Source organism: Eubalaena glacialis, chromosome 3, assembly GCF_028564815.1.
Source record: "Eubalaena glacialis isolate mEubGla1 chromosome 3, mEubGla1.1.hap2.+ XY, whole genome shotgun sequence".
Classification (NCBI taxonomy): Eukaryota; Metazoa; Chordata; class Mammalia; order Artiodactyla; family Balaenidae; genus Eubalaena; species Eubalaena glacialis.
In genome coordinates, this window is record NC_083718.1 from 112,485,746 (window position 1) to 112,504,017 (window position 18,272).

General features: G+C 35.8%; 1 protein-coding gene across 2 annotated transcripts in view; it reads right to left on the reverse strand.

Moving 5' to 3' along the window:
• The window catches only part of FNBP1L (formin binding protein 1 like), a 127,390-nt gene that overhangs the window by 28,955 nt on the left and 80,163 nt on the right, over positions 1-18,272 (reverse strand). For both annotated transcript variants that reach the window (XM_061183877.1, XM_061183876.1), the window contains exons 3-5: positions 5,670-5,723; positions 4,247-4,394; positions 3,386-3,448 (exon numbers count right to left, since the gene is read on the reverse strand). In XM_061183877.1, coding sequence (XP_061039860.1) covers positions 3,386-3,448; positions 4,247-4,394; positions 5,670-5,723 — 265 coding nt within the window. The remainder of the gene's footprint in view (positions 1-3,385; positions 3,449-4,246; positions 4,395-5,669; positions 5,724-18,272) is intronic.

An 18,272-nucleotide genomic window follows, 5' to 3' on the forward strand; every position in this document is an offset into this window, starting at 1 on the left:
ACCTGTATTCTGAGAATTACTCAGAAGAAAGCACAGGATGTCAACATTTTCTATTTACCTAACCAGTTACAATGTCAATTTCTTGTCTTGAGGATTACAGAACTATTCAGATAGTGCAAACCTCATAACTACAAGGTCAAAAGGTTTAAATTTCTCACAGGATACCTCCTACTCCTTGACCTTCAGACAGAGACAAGGTTCTTCGCTACCTCCCTTGGCCAGTGGGCAGAGTTCCTGCCACCTTTCACTAAAGGTTTAGTCCTTCAAAGAGTCAAACTTTATACAGGGATTTCAGTTCCAACTCTCCAAACATACAGAGCTAAAACCTAAACTTTGTCAGTGTGTGAGTACTAAACCCCAAGCCCTTAGCAAGGTCCTGTAAACCATACCCCAAAACCTCTAGAACCACTTTTCAAATGCCACTGTATCAGCTCACACAACTATTGCTCTGGCTTTTAGTTTACCCTTAGTTTCCAGCAGTTAGAAATTTCCCTTTCTTTCAGGTAGCTATGCTAAGAACTTAAAATACAATAAAAAATATTTTAGCTTTTATATCTAGGTATTTGTAGCCAAAAGTTGTCTGAGTTAGTTCAGTTTGCCTTATACCTAGAACCAGACATACCTGTAACTTACATCAAATAAACGTACTCAGAAATTTCTTATAAAAAATTTAAAATGTACTTACTATTTTGATTAGTATGAGATATCAAACGAGATACATAAAATTTATTCAAAGCATAAATATATCTGAATATACATAATATACAGAATGTCACTTTCCTGTGAAGATTAAAATTAAATTTCCACACTTAAGTCTCTGAAACTCAGTTCAGAGCTGTGTTTTCAAATTGAACAGCTATAGCTACTAATTTTGGTGTAATCTGAGGCAACTCATATACAAAAATACTTTTATATTAAGTGTCCTATTGTTTGTGAAAAAAATCTACCTACTAATTTTCTTGCAACAGCAAAAGAATCATGAGTACAGTAATATTAAAAATACTCCTTCCCTGAAAGATATTATATCATTATACAATACAGGGATATACTCCAGAAAAGATTCTCCTTTCTTCATCCTTTGTGTCGCAGACTAATCAACGGCCACATCTACTCCCCTATTCTTTCTCAGAAGAGCCCACCTCCCTGTATGGAGGCTGAAAACAGCTGATAACTTGCTTTACCAGCCTTCCCACAGCTGGGGCATGGTCAAATAATCTAATCCTGTCAAAGGCACCCATGAAGAATTCTGCTGGGGTTTTCTGGGAAAGCTTTCCTTCCCTGATAAGAGGAAACAGAAGAGAAATGTTTCCTCTCTCCTGCTTCTGCATGCAGCTGAATGAGGATGTGGTGCTTGGCTGCTTAAATCAACTGTTGACCATAAAGGGACAAGCCTGAGGGAAAAGGCCATGGTCAAGCCAGCAACGTGGACAGACAGAAAAGGCAGCCTTGGTGACATCACTGAGCTAGCTACTGACCAACTCTGGAACTGACCTGTTTCTGAGCTTTGTTCTTATAAAGTCATATGATCTGTTACTTGGAACCACCTATCTGATAGACCTGGCATTTCTGATGCTTCAATCTTCTCAATCTCTGACCATTCCTTCAAAATCTTCTTCACAGGCTACTGTCTTCTGCCCTCAACTTAAATGTCAGTGGGGCCTATTTTGTTTATCCTGGGTTAATAACTGTCTTTAAAATTTTTTTTTCTCAATGTTCAATACTCTGTCACTAATTCAATCTTTCTCTCCTAGTTCTTTAAATATCCTCTCAATTATTGCAAACATGTTAGGAATTTTACAATTTCATTTTCTTGGTTAGACATGAAGACATGGGACTATAAAAGGGATCCTGCACATATTTCTACATATTACACAGAAATTATATTTGTGTCTCTTTCTCACTAGACTGCAGGCTCCACAAAAACAAGACCATATCATATTTGCTTTTGTACCAGACTCAATACATGTTACAGATGCCTTCAATAAACATGAGTTGAGCTGAACTCACCTTTATTTCACAATATTGTTAACGCCTTAAAGAAATCTCTCCTACATTTTTTGACGCTTGTTTCTTATGACCCTTATGACTTTTGCTTAATAACTAACAATTGTTCTAAAGGTAAGTCAGCACATATCAACAAGAATGATTTGTGTCAACTCAAGTTTTTAAAGGGACCAATAACTCATGAGTGTAGGAGTCTGTTATTTTGTGCAAATGAAAGACACACATACATACACATTCACTGGGTGGCAGATACTAAGGATGCTAGTTAAGGCAATTTAAAATTTAATAAATGTAAACACTCCCTAGAAGTCTTTCTGAAACCAATTAGAAAGAAAATCAAAACAAAAATGAAAACAGACTATTAATATACCTAAGAATTCTCAATCAGTACTGGTGATTAGAATCTTACATCAGTGACAGTTATATAGTAGAAATTTAATCTAAGCTTTTAATCCATGTCTTTAAAAAAGAAAGAAAAAAAGCTGAAAACTGTACACGTATATGCATACTTTATTTTTAATCTCAAACTTGTCCTTTTTCCAACAACCACAAGCTAAATTGATTAACATGAAAAACTCCCTTCAGCATAATTTTCAAGGAATACAGTGTCCATCATAAAAATATGCAGGGAAAGAGTAAACTGCTTGCTAACATGAGGGTTCAAGAAAGAATATTAACCTTATACGACAGCACATCATTTGGCAGAAAGTTTTAAATAAAGATAAAATGTTCCATGTAAACATCCTGGTTTTCAAATGACTGTATGCCAGGATATTTAAGAAAAACCACATTAATAAGTACCTTTGGAAAGTTTTTAAAGTAAATAATTATTATGCTTTTATAATTTTGCCCTATAAAGTACTTTATTTCCTACAGTGAGACAGTCTATGACCAGCAGCCCAGTACTAGAAACACTCAATTATAGAATCACTGAACTGGAAGAAACATTTCATATAATCTAGTCCACTGTCTTCATTTTTCATTTGCTAAAACTGAAGTCAAGAAAAAATCAGGTGCTAAGGAAAAGGCAGAACTAGAATCTAGTTTTTCTTAGTCTCAGTCACATGGTCTTCTAAGATATCAATATTTCCTTATTACTTCTATCCTCTATCAATATTTTATAGTAACAACGGCAAAGTCAAAAAGAATCTTCCTAAATGTTTACAATTATCTGAAGATTATAGAATTGGTACAAGTACAGAACCATGAAGAAAAAAAGGAAAACGGACAAAATGGTCTCATATTCTCTATTTACACCAATGTCAAATTATAAATAATACTAAATTGAGAAATATTAAACTCAAATAGATATGAAGCATAAGAGCATTTAGAGCTAAATGCTACAAAATTTTATGTTAAACATGAAAACACTATATCTCACATTATCCATCTGCTTCCAGCACATGTCAAGGTATTGCTGAGCTTTTCGTCCCTCTTGAAGATGCTGAAGATCATAACAACAACCAAAAAAACAAACAAAACAAATTTTTAAATTACAATTAAATACCAATTAAAGCCTAAAGTCCACAAAAGGCTTTTCACTTAATTTTTTTTCAAGGTACTAATTATGTAAACTTTATCAAGACTTAGGAAGAGATTATTAGTAAAGCAAAAATTCTCTAAAATGCATTTTATAGACTATTATTTAAATACTTTAAATATAATCTTTAAGACAGATATAATCTCTTGGAAAATACATGATTATCTAAATAGGGGTTGACAAAGTTTTCTATAAAGGGTCAAATAAACATTTTAGGCTTTGCAAACCACACGGTCTCTGTCTCTGTTACAAACATTCAACTCTGCTAATATAATGCAAAAGCAGCCACACGCAATATATAAGTGAATGAGTGTGCGCCTGTTCCAATAAAACTTTACAGTCACTAAAATTTGAATTTCATATAATTTTCACATGTCATAAAATATTCTTTTTTTCATTTTCTTTTCAACTATCTAAAAATGTAAAAACCATTCTTAGCTCATGGTAACTAGGAAACAAAAACAGGCAGTAAGCTAGATTTGTCCCACTGGCTGGAGTTTACCAAACCTCAGTCTTAAATCCAAAAGGATCACAAATTAGCAAGAATGTCTTGAGATAATTTTAGCTAGAAGAAATTTAGAGAAATAGAAAACCAGTTTATGCTGTATGACTATACATTATTTTAAAAAGCAAAGTAATTACTTCATTTCTGTGAAAATATTTCATATACTATAACAACTGTATAAAAATGATAAGAATTACCATTTTTCTTTCAGTTTTCAGATCATGAGCGTATCTCATTAATTCACCATAAACTCTGTGCGCCATTTCTTCTGCTACTACTTCTCGCTGTCCTGCATAGTCATTTAACTCGTTAAGGATGTTAAAAAAGGCTATACACGAAGTAAACCTGACAAAAACATATTAAAAATGGTAAAAATGGTGAAATTTGTTTTTACTTTCATTATAAATGTTCTTGTGAGGTAAGATTGAGCCTGATACTTAACAAATTTTAACATATTCAACCTAAATCTCAGCTACTAGCTCTAAATTAACTTTGTATGAAAAGAATCCTGCTTAAGCTCAAGTTGTAGATGTTTATATATCTTCGGGTAGTCTTAATTTATAAATAAAAGGATATTTGGGGTCAAAAAATAATACTACTACTACCTGCAGGCTCTTTTAGCATACTGGAATCTCTTAAGTTGCCAATTAACTGGCCTGAGCTTGAGAATGAACTTGGTTGGATTCCTAGGCTTGGCAGCTGAACCTATTACAGAGATGATATGCTTGCTCTAGAGGACAGAACCTGCCAATTATACCACTCAAATGCATCTCGATGGGTGATCTACAGAACAATTTTGCTATCAGCTCTGGACACAGCTGCCTGTATGCCTGCCCACATCCTGAATGCAAGTGAAGTGCCGCTATGGTTGGCACCACAGAGGGGTAAGAAGGGGCAAAAATAAGGGTAAAAAAAATGTGTGTGTGGAGGGAAGGAGAGAAACAAAGAGAATCACTGTATTAAAATTTATAGATCTACTTGAATACACTGCCAGAACACTCTTACATAAGCTGAAGGTGGACAGCTCAGCTAGGACTCCGTTAACACTAAACCTGAGACTCCTCTAACAACTGACAATTACATACAAAGTTGTTTTAAGTCTAGTCTCCTTTTGTTTCTGCACTTTACAACTATCCATGTATCCCCATTTAAGAATGCCAAAAAGCTCATAGGCAATTCCTAACCTTTTGTTCAGAGTTCCAAAATTACCCTGAAAACCTTATTCCTTTTCATTACCCCTTTAAACCAACCAGCCAAATTGTTTTACTAACTGTAAAAGTAAAAGCAAGAATCTAACAAGCTGACAGCTACAAAATAAAGCATGGAAAAAATACCCTTTTCTTCTGGACACTACATCATTCAAGTGGAGTCCCAGTCCACCTATTACTTAGAAATCACACTTCAACTATTCTAAAAAGCTATTATCAAGCCCACTGAAGTATGCAAACTCATAAGAAAAAATAGTAGTTTCCTTTCATAAACATTATGATTTTTTATTACAATAAACTTTTAAAAATCTTTATAAAAAGCTAATAGCATAATATCTATTTTACTAAATAACAAAAATATAGGTCTTCTTTTAAATTTCAATATGCAACAGTAAATAGGTATATAATTTACCTTGGCTCTTCATCTTTGGTGGAACGTTTGGGACAGTACTTCTTAACCAGATTTCTATAGGAAGAAGATTTTTTAAAATTTACTAAAAATACTGTTGTTGAAATTCAAATACTCTAAGTTTCCAATTTCATTAAATCAAGAATTTAATGATGTAAAACAATTAAGACAGCAACATGATCATCTATTACCATCGTAATAGACAATCATTACTTACATTTTCTCCTTAAAATACTGATTCCTGTAGAAAGAAATATTATTTCTATGTTTATACGAGTGTAATAGTAACAATTTGGTTGATTATACTATCAAACTAAAAAGAATTAAGAGGAAGAATAAAAGAAACAAAGTACTCGGTATATGAAACAAAGTACTCAGTATATGAAACTGAGTTATGGCAGAAAGACACTTATTTCAAGGAAATACTATCATTTTGTTTTGTAAATCAGGGATTATAATACTAAGGTAAAATGTAAACAGATGCGGACTCACTACAGGATAAAAGAACAGTTCATCAGTATCCTCTGTAACTCTACTTTTATATGAAAATCACTGTGATCCTTAACCTTCTCTTTTTTTAGGCAAATGAATTAATTCCAATTTGTAACTTTCTCTGCCTGTATCTATGTCCATTCTTGACAGTCTCGGACTAGAATGCTACCTCATTTCATCTTTGCAAAATCAGAGGCAGACAAGCACATGGACTCTGGAGTCAAACTGGACTACGTGAGTTTTGTGTGGCATCTGTGTGACCTTGGGCAATTTATTCACACTCTTTGTGCCCAGTTTTCTGTAAATGGTGATACACAGTACCTCTAACCCATAAGGTTATGAGATTAACGTAGATAATATTTGCAACGGATTAACCACAGTCCTTCATACCACGCTCCTGAAAATATGATCCATGGACTGACCAGTAAAGGTCCACAGACTCTTCGTTACCTATCCCACAACAAGCTAAGTACAGAAGTTGAGAGTAGTTTTATAACTGTTGAATCTAACAGTAAAAAAAAGTAGGGCCCGTATTTCATATGTCTCTTTTTATGTCATTTTGTCTAGCATTAAATTTTTATTGTATTTTATAAAAGCATCAGTAGAAACTTTAAAAGAAACTAGTCCATCATGACAAATAATTTGAGATGTACTGGTTTAAACTATAATATCCGTGGAAATCAGCAATTATGAGGTAACTGATTAACTTATTATGGTTATAACCACAGTCTCCAACCTATAAATGGGTTGCATTCTGGAAATTAGTTTTAAAGTCAGTGATTTTCAACCATGAGTCCATGAATTACTTTAAATAAAAACAAGTCAAACTTGGGCGAAGAACATTCCAAAGAGCAAGTAGTTTCAAATTCTGAACACAATTTTGTATATCAACATTTTAAGCATTGTTTAGAGTTATAGGCTATAATTGACATTTGTCATCTATGCCTACCTGCATCACTCAGGTGATGCTTTTTTATTCTGTAACAGTTTGTGGCAGACATATTTCTGCTCATCAAAGAACCCTATTATTTCACACATTTTCCAGCACACTTGCAGTTAGGCAGAACCATGTGGCTAATTCTGTATAATAGGCTGTAAGCTCTGTGTCAGTACCAAGCTAAAGCATTATAGCTCATGCATAAACGTCTGGGCTTCTTCATTCCCTGATGAAGCAACTGTGGAGGCTTCATGTTAAGATCAAGATGAAAACAGTATGGATTCTTGAGTTACCACATGGACTACTAGAGTTATCACCTAGCCTTGTGGCTGACTTTGCATGAGCAAGAAATAGGCTTTTGCTGCGTAAAGCCCCTGAGATTTGGGAGTTATTATTCTAGTACAGCCTAGAATAACCTAAACTACAGCTCCTCTATTGTCATGTCTATGTAATTGTGGTGGGTTGGTCACATATAACAGTCCAGGAACACTTATTTGATCCAGGCCCATTAATCCAGGCCAAAGTCAATGCTAAAATTTCCATTGAAATTCTTGGTAAGATACGTTCTTTTTCTTTTTTTAAATTTTTATTTTATATTGGAGTATAGTTGATTAACAATGTTGTTAGTTTCAAGTGTACAGCAAAGTGATTCAGTTATACATATACATGTATCTATTCTTTTTCAAATTCTTTTCCCATTTAGGTTATTACAGAATACTGAGCAGAGTTCCCTGTGCTGTACAGTAGGTCCTTGTTGTTCATCAATATGTTCTCTTTATGCTGAAGCTAAGTTGATAGAACACAATCCTGGAGCCCCCACGTGTAAAGAGCCTACTTGGGTATTAAATCAACAGAAAGGATAACAAAACCAAGAGAAAAAGAGAGAAATTCTTACTTTTCTGAGTACCCAGATCCCTAAACTTTTCAGTCAAATAAGCCACAAATTCCTTTCTTTGCTTAAACCAATATGACTTGGGCTTCTGACACTTCAAAGAATTATGACTACTACCACAGACATTAACACAAAAGTCTTAACATACTCATAGCTTAAACACAGCATAAACAACGCTAATTTGAACTCTAACTTATGGGAGGAAGAGCACATATATCACAAGAGGGAAAGGGAAGAAGAAGAAAGTAATATTACTTTTACCTTTTGAGCATGCACAGTTAATCCTCAGCAATTTTTTAAAATTTGTCTTGCCTCTCTTATGTAAAAGTCACCCATCTATGGGAGACTCTTCCCAAGCCCCAATAAAGCCCTCAGAAACCATATACAAGCCACTAAGACTCCATCCAAGCCTACCCTGCCACTAGAAAAACTACAGCATGGTCCAAAATGTTCTTGTATTCCACTAAATCAAAATTTCTATTCTAGGAAAACATATGCCCTAGAAGAAGACACAACAAATTATTTATAGTACTCATTTCTAGGGAGATGGACTGGGAAGTGACTCAAATTTAAATGTGTTACAGTGATCATATACTGTTTTTTTAATTTAAAAAAAAATTAACGATAAAAGCATACCAAAAGAATTTATCCCCTCAAATCAGCTGATCTCAATTGGGCTTTCTAAGAAAACAGTCTGAAGTCAGCAAAAATACATGCCAAGGTGTGACTGGTTACTAAGTCCCACAAATCCTTGCTTTGAATTTTTAACATAATATGCTTATTAGGTCAAATAAATCTCTGGCTTGTCTTAAATATGTAAGTGTAAAACAGGCAGGTTCCTCCTAAACTAAAAATATTTTAGGCAATTCATCTCTCTCAAGAAATCTGCCCTTAGAACCCTCTTGCACTGTTGGTGGGAATGTAAATTGATACAGCCACTATGGAGAACAGTATGGAGGTTCCTTAAAAAAACTAAAAATAGAACCAAGATGGCGGAGTAGAAGGACGTGCTCTCACTCCCTCTTGCGAGAGTACCAGAATCACAACTGGCTGCTGGACAATCATCGACAGGAAGACACTGGACTTCACCAAGGAGGATACCCCACGTCCAAGGACAGAGGAGAAGCCACAGTGAGACGGCAGGAGGGGCGCAATCAGAGTAAAATCAAATCCCATAACTGCTGGGTGGGTGACTCACAGACTGGCGAGCACTTATACCACAGAAGTCCACCCACTGGAGTGAACGTTCTGAGCCCCACGTCAGGCTTCCCAACCTGGGGGTCCGGCAACAGAAGGAGGATTTCATAGAGAATCAGACTTTGAAGCCTAGTGGGAATTGATTGCTGGACTTCGACAGGACTGGGGGAAACAGAGACCCCACTCTTGGAGGGCGTACACAAAATAGTGTGTGCATCGGGACCCAGGGGAAGGAGCAGTGACCCTGGGGGAGACTGAACCAGACATAACTGCTGGTGTTGGGGGTCTCCTGCAGAGGCGGGGGCTGGCTGTGTTTCACCGTGGGGCCAAGGACACTGGCAGCGGAGGTTCTGGGAAGTACTCCTTGGCGTGAGCCCTCCCAGAGTCTGCCATTAGCCCCAACAAAGAGCCCGGGTAGGCTCCAGTGTTGGGTTGCCTCAGGCAAAACAACCAACAGGGAGGGATCCCAGCCCCACCCATCAACAGTCAAGTGAATTAAAGTTTTACGGAGCTCTGACCACCACAGCAACAGTCAGCTCTACCCACCTCCAGAGCCTCCCATCAAGCCTCTTAGATAGCCTCAACCACCAGAGGGCAGACAGCAGAAGCAAGAAAAACTACAGTCCTGCAGCCTGTGGAACAGAAACCACATTTACAGAAAGATAGACAAGATGAAAAGGCAGAGGGTTATATACCAGATGAAGGAACAAGAAAAAACCCCAGAAAAACAACTAAATGAAGCGGAGATAGGCAACCTTCCAGAAAAAGAATTCAGAATAATGATAGTGAAGATGATCCAGGACCTTGGAATAAGAATGGAGGCAAAGATTGAGAAGATGCAAGAAATGATTAACAAAGACCTAGAAGAATTAAAGAACAAACAAACAGAGATGACCAATACAATAACTGAAATGAAAACTACACTAGAAGGAATCAATAGTAGAATAACTGAGGCAGAAGAACGGATAAGTGACCTGGAAGACAGAATGGTGGAATTCACTGCTGCAGAACAGACTAAAGAAAAAAGAATGAAAAGAAATGAAGACAGCCTAAGAGACCTCTGGGACAACATTAAACGCAACAACATTCGCATTATAGGGGTCCCAGAAGGAGAAGAGAGAGAGAAAGGACCGGAGAAAATATTTGAAGAGATTATAGTCGAAAACTTCCCTAACATGGGAAAGGAAATAGCCACCCAAGTCCAGGAAGCGCAGAGAGTCCCATACAGGATAAACCCAAGGAGAAGCACGCCGAGACACATAGTAATCAAAGTGGCAAAAATTAAAGACAAAGAAAAATTATTGAAAGCAGCAAGGGAAAAACGACAAATAACATACAAGGGAACTCCCATAAGGTTAACAGCTGATTTCTCAGCAGAAACTCTACAAGCCAGAAGGGAGTGGCATGATATACTTAAAGTGATGAAAGGGAAGACTCTACAACCAAGATTACTCTACCCGGCAAGGATCTCATTTAGATTTGATGGAGAAATCAAAAGCTTTACAGACAAGCAAAAGCTAAGAGAATTCAGCACCACCAAACCAGCTCTACAACAAATGGTAAAGGAACTTCTCTAAGTGGGAAACACAAGAGAAGAAAAGGACCTACAAAAACAAACCCAAAACAATTAAGAAAATGGTCATAGGGACATACATATCGATAATTACCTTAAACGTGAATGGATTAAATGCTCCAGCCAAAAGACACAGGCTTGCTGAATGGATACAAAAACAAGACCCATATATATGCTGTCTACAAGAGACCCACTTTAGACCTAGGGACACATACAGACTGAAAGTGAGGGGATGGAAAAAGATATTCCATGCAAATGGAAATCAAAAGAAAGCTGGAGTAGCTATACTCATATCAGATAAAATAGACTTTAAAATAAAGAATGTTACAAGAGACAAGGAAGGACACTACATAATGATCAAGGGATCAATCCAAGAAGAAGATATAACAATTATAAATATATATGCACCCAACATAGGAGCACCTCATTACATAAGGCAACTGCTAACAGCTATAAAAGAGGAAATTGACAGTAACACAATAATAGTGGGGGACTTTAACACCTCACTTACACCAATGGACAGATCATCCAAAATGAAAATAAATAAGGAAACAGAAGCTTTAAATGACACAATAGACCACATAGATTTAATTGATATTTATAGGACATTCCATCCAAAAACAGCAGATTACACGTTCTTCTCAAGTGCGCACGGAACATTCTCCAGGATAGATCACATCTTGGGTCACAAATCAAGCCTCAGTAAATTTAAGAAAATTGAAATCATATCAAGCATCTTTTCTGACCACAACGCTATGAGATTAGAAATGAATTACAGGGGAAAAAACGTAAAAAACACAAACACATGGAGGCTAAACAATACGTTACTAAATAACCAAGAGATCACTGAAGAAATCAAAGAGGAAATCAAAAAATACCTAGAGACAAATGACAATGAAACCACGACAACCCAAAACCTATGGGATGCAGCAAAAGCAGTTCTAAGAGGGAAGTTTATAGCTATACAAGCCTACCTAAAGAAACAAGAAAAATCTCAAGTAAACAATCTAACCTTACACCTAAAGAAACTAGAGAAAGAAGAACAAACAAAACCCAAAGTTAGCAGAAGGAAAGAAATCATAAAGATCAGAGCGGAAATAAATGAAATAGAAACAAAGAAAACAATAGCAAAGATCAATAAAACTAAAAGCTGGTTCTTTGAGAAGATAAACAAAATTGATAAGCCATTAGCCAGACTCATCAAGAAAAAGAGGGAGAGGACTCAAATCAATAAAATCAGAAATGAAAAAGGAGAAGTTACAACAGACACTGCAGAAATACAAAGCATCCTAAGAGACTACTACAAGCAACTTTATGCCAATAAAATGGACAACCTGGAAGAAATGGACAAATTCTTAGAAAGGTATAACCTTCCAAGACTGAACCAGGAAGAAGCAGAAAATATGAACAGACCAATCACAAGTAATGAAATTGAAACTGTGATTAAAAATCTTCCAACAAACAAAAGTCCAGGACCAGATGGCTTCACAGGTGAATTCTATCAAACATTTAGAGAAGAGCTAACACCTATCCTTCTCAAACTCTTCCAAAAAATTCCAGAGGAAGGAACACTCCCAAACTCATTCTATGAGGCCACCATCACCCTGATACCAAAACCAGACAAAGACACTACAAAAAAAGAAAATTACAGACCAATATCACTGATGAATATAGATGCAAAAATCCTCAACAAAATACTAGCAAACAGAATCCAACAACACATTAAAAGGATCATACACCACGATCAAGTGGGATTTATCCCAGGGATGCAAGGATTCTTCAATATACGCAAGTCAATCAATGTGATACACCATATTAACAAATTGAAGAAGAAAACCATATGATCATCTCAATAGATGCAGAAAAAGCTTCTGACAAAATTCAACACCCATTTATGATAAAAACTCTCCAGAAAGTGGGCACAGAGGGAACCTACCTTAACATAATAAAGGCCATATATGACAAACCCACAGCAAACAACATTCTCAATGGTGAAAAACTGAAAGCATTTCCTCTAAGATCAGGAATGAGACAAGGATGTCCACTCTCACCACTATTATTCAACATAGTTTTGGAAGTCCTAGCCACGGCAATCAGAGAAGAAAAAGAAATAAAAGGAATACAAATTGGAAAAGAAGAAGTAAAACTGTCACTGTTTGCAGATGACATGATACTATACATAGAGAATCCTAAAACTGCCAGCAGAAAACTGCTAGAGCTAATTAATGAATATGGTAAAGTTGCAGGATACAAAATTAATGCACAGAAATCTCTTGCATTCCTATACACTAATGATGAAAAATCTGAAAGAGAAATTATGGAAACACTCCCATTTACCATTGCAACAAAAAGAATAAAATACCTAGGAATAAACCTACCTAGGGAGACAAAAGACCTGTATGCAGAAAACTATAAGACACTGATGAAAGAAATTAAAGATGATACCAACAGATGGAGAGATATACCATGTTCTTGGATTGGAAGAATCAACATTGTGAAAATGACTATACTACCCAAAGCAATCTACAGATTCAATGCAATCCGTATCAAATTACCAATGGCATTTTTTACGGAGCTAGAACAAATCATCTTAAAATTTGTATGGAGACACAAAAGACCCCGAATAGCCAAAGCAGTCTTGAGGGAAAAAAACGGAGCTGGAGGAATCAGACTCCCTGACTTCAGACTATACTACAAAGCTACAGTAATCAAGACAATATGGTACTGGCACAAAAACAGAAACATAGATCAATGGAACAAGATAGAAAGCCCAGAGATAAACCCACGCACCTATGGTCAACTAATCTATGACAAAGGAGGCAAAGATATACAATGGAGAAAAGACAGTCTCTTCAATAAGTGGTGCTGGGAAAACTGGACAGCTACATGTAAAAGAATGAAATTAGAATACTCCCTAACACCATACACAAAAATAAACTCAAAATGGATTAGAAACCTAAATGTAAGACTGGACACTATAAAACTCTTAGAGGAAAACACAGGAAGAACACTCTTTGACATAAATCACAGCAAGATCTTTTTTGATCCACCTCCTAGAGTAATGGAAATAAAAACAAAAATAAACAAATGGGACCTAATGAAACTTCAAAGCTTTTGCACAGCAAAGGAAACCATAAACAAGACGAAAAGACAACCCTCAGAATGGGAGACAATATTTGCAAACGAATCAACGGACAAAGGATTTATCTCCAAAATATATAAACAGCTCATTCAGCTCAATATTAAAGAAACAAACACCCCAATCCAAAAATGGGCAGAAGACCTAAATAGACATTTCTCCAAAGAAGACATACAGACGGCCACGAAGCACATGAAAAGATGCTCAACATCACTAATTATTAGAGAAATGCAAATCAAAACTACAATGAGGTATCACCTCACACCAGTTAGAATGGGCATCATCAGAAAATCTACAAACAACAAATGCTGGAGAGGGTGTGGAGAAAAGGGAACCCTCTTGCACTGTTGGTGGGAATGTAAATTGATACAGCCACTATGGAGAACAATATGGAGGTTCCTTAAAAAACTAAAAATAGAATTACCATATGACCCAGCAATCCCACTACTGGGCATATACCCAGAGAAAACCGTAATTCAAAAAGACACATGCACCCGAATGTTCATTGCAGCACTATTTACAATAGCCAGGTCATGGAAGCAACCTAAATGCCCATCGACAGACGAATGGATAAAGAAGATGTGGTACATATATACAATGGAATATTACTCAGTCATAAAAAGGAACGAAATTGAGTCATTTGTTGAGACGTGGATGGATCTAGAGACTGTCATACAGAGTGAAGTAAGTCAGAAAGAGAAAAACAAATATCGTATATTAACGCATGTATGTAGAACCTAGAAAAATGGTACAGATGAGCCGGTTTGCAGGGCAGAAGTTGAGACACAGATGTAGAGAACAGACATATGGACACCAAGGGGGGAAAACAGCGGTGGGGTGGGGATGGTGGTGTGCTGAATTGGGCGATTGGGATTGACAAGTATACACTGATGTGTATAAAATCGATGACTAATAAGAACCTGCAGTATAAACAAACAAATAAAACAACTAATACTAAACTTTCATTGGGTTATTTGTATGGAAATATGTTAATATAAATGTTTCAGACATTACATGAAATTTCTAAAAATCTTATATGTTCTGGTATAATGTTATAAGTCATAATCCTAGTTATTACTTTAAAATGTATATCTCAGAAATAACTAATTTTCTTGTCAACTGCATTATTATGAACTTTCATCAAATCGTTAACCGTGGTCATTTTTAAGTCTTTTGTCATTTACAGACAGTTCTGGGTGTACTCTGATGCTTTTGTAAATATGTTCCTATAAAAGGGTTTCATCTTCAGGAAATTCACGGAAAAGACTCTGACAAGTACAGGTTTCTGGCACCTGACTGTACTGCTGAACTGAATGAATAAGCATTTTCAGAACTCTAATGAAAAACTGATGAGCTCATAAAAGTGCTAAGAAAAGATCAAGATAAAAAAAAATTAATTAATTAATTACATGGGACTGAGTGAACTGATGAGGATGAGTATAATTTTTGTGACTTTCTGTTTGAATTTAAAAAAAAGAAAAAATCCCACAAGGAGTCAGAGGCAAAGAATATACAAATCAATTTTCACTGCAAAGTAAAGGAGCTGTTACAGTGGAGGATTACTGGACTGAATGTCAATATTACGAAATAGTATGAGTGTGTTTCATGTTTGGTAATTGCAATCATTGTTGCTTTTGTTGTGGTCATCCATGTACAATGCTTGGTGTCAGTCTATCTCTTGTAAAAATAAAATACAGTGTGTGTGAAAAAAAAAAAAATATGTAGAAGAAATGAGGTTTCTCAGAAATGAAAATTTTCATTGATTACATGATTCCCAGAAGCATATGGATGTTTATTTTGCTTTGCTTTTTTTGTGTCCTTTGATATTTTTCAAAAATTTTTCAAAATATTACTAGACTGGAGCAAACAGAAAAAAGAAAAAAAAAAAAAAAACTAAAAATAGAACTACCATACGACCCAGCAATCCCACTACTGGGCATATACCCTGAGAAAACCATAATTCACAAAGAGTCATGTACCACAATGTTCACTGCAGCTCTATTTACAATAGCCAGGACATGGAAGCAACCTAAGTGTCCATCTACAGATGAATGGATAAAGAAGATGTGGTACATATATACAATGGAATATTACTCAGCCATAAAAAGAAACAAAATTGAGTTATTTGTAGTGAGGTGGATGGACCTATAGTCTGTCATACAGAGTGAAGTCAGAAAGAGAAAAACAAATACCATATGCTAACACATATACATGGAATCTAAAAAAAAAAAAAAAAAAAGGTTCTGAAGAACCTAGGGGCAGGACAGGAATAAAGATGCAGACGTACAGAATGGACTTGAGGACACGGGGAGGGGGAAGGGTAAGCTGGGATGAAGTGAGAGAGTGGCAGGGACATATGTACACTACCAAATGTAAAACAGATAGTTAGTGGGAAGCAGCCACATAGCACAGGGAGATCAGCTTGGTGCTTTGTGACCACCTAGAGGGGTGGGATCGGGAGGGTGGGAGGGAGGGAGATGCAAGAGGGAAGAGATATGGGAACATATGTATATGTATACCTGATTCACTTTGTTATAAAGCAGAAACTAACACACCATTGTAAAGCAGTTATACTCCAATAAAGATGTTAAAAAAAAAGAAGAAGAAATCTGCCCTTAGAACCCTCTTACACTGTTGGTGGGAATGTAATTGGTACAGCCACTATGGAGAACAGTATGGAGGTTCCTTAAGAAACTAAAAATAGAGTTACCATATGATCCAGCAATCCCACTCCTGGGCAATATACCGGAGAAAAACATGGTTCAAAAGGATACATGCACCCCAGTGTTCACTGCAGCACTGTTTACAACAGCCAAGACATGGAAGCAACCTATACAATGGAATATTACTCAGCCATTAAAAAGAATGAAATAATGCCAGTTGCAGCAACATGGATGGACCTGGAGATTATCATACTAAGTGAAGTAAATCAGACAGAGAAAGACAAATATCATATGATATTGCTTATATGCAGAATCTAAAAAAAAGATACAAATGAACTTATTTACAAAACAGAAACAGACTTAAAGAACGAACTTATAGTTATCTGGGGTGGGGGAGGGGCAGGGGGAGGGGGAGGGATAGACTGGGAGTTTGGGATTGACATGTACACACTGCTATATTGAAAATAAATACCCAACAAGACCTACTGTCTCAGCTCAGTACTCTGTAATAACCTAAATAGAAAAAGAATTTGAAAAAGAATAGACACATGTATATGTATAACGGAATCACTTTGCTGCACATCTGAAGCTAACACAACATTGTTAATCAACTATACTCCAATATAAAATAAATATTAAAAAAAAGAAAGAAAAGAAATCTGCCCTTAGTGTCAGTTTCCCTAGGCTACTGTTTTTGAAAAAATTTTCCTCTCTTCTAAGTCCAGAGATTCTCCAAGTAACCAATTATGATAGTAGTTTTTATATGTAAGACATGTTTTGAATAGCATGTTATGAATCAGGAATTAATTAAAACCAAGTTTTATACAGATACAATACATATTATAGAAATTATAATAGATGTCATAGATAAGCTGATACTTTGTTTTGATGTGTGTGTTTCATCCATGTTTTCTAAGAACCTTAGGATCATGCATTATGGATACAGAGGAATTAACACTCTTCCTTCAGTAGCCTGAGAAGGCTTCTAAATGTAATGGGTTTCTCCAAATATTATAGTATTCTCTATATATCCTAATTATATATGTGATATTAAATATATCATACTACTTAATTTATATTTAAATTGCTGATTTTAATATTTTTTACCCATTCTAGTTTTGTCATGTTTATATTTGAGTTTTAGTGAAAATTATAAAGTATTCCAAATGATTTCTCAAAACTTTAATTCACTTTTATTTTAACTACATTTTACAGTTAAATGATGAGGTACAAGATACCTCAAAAAATTTTAAGCAGAAAATCACCTCTACACGTTTTCAATCTTTCAACATTTGAGAGGCTCTGAGTTCTAATTGCTGTTTAACAGGTGATCAATACCATATTTATTTGTAAAATGGGACACAAATCATACTATGGCAGAAGGGTAGTATTAGATATCTGAGACTGACTAGTATCCCTTTTCTTAACTGCTGTCCCTATATCTAACGGTTACCATGCTTAGGAATTACCAGATTAAGACAAATGACCCTATTTGTGGGCCTCAGTTAAGTGATCCAGAGATAGAAAACTGAATCTAGGGCCAAAGAGTTCTCTTACTGGAATTTTTAAGTGTTTGGACCTGATACAGCTTTGAGATCAGTACGAGAGCTGAATCTGAGACATAAAACTGAATGATGGTGAGTATATTTCCTGCCATGTGGAGAAAAAAGGCCAGTCTGCACTGAAAGAATGAAGCCAACACATAAAAAGAAG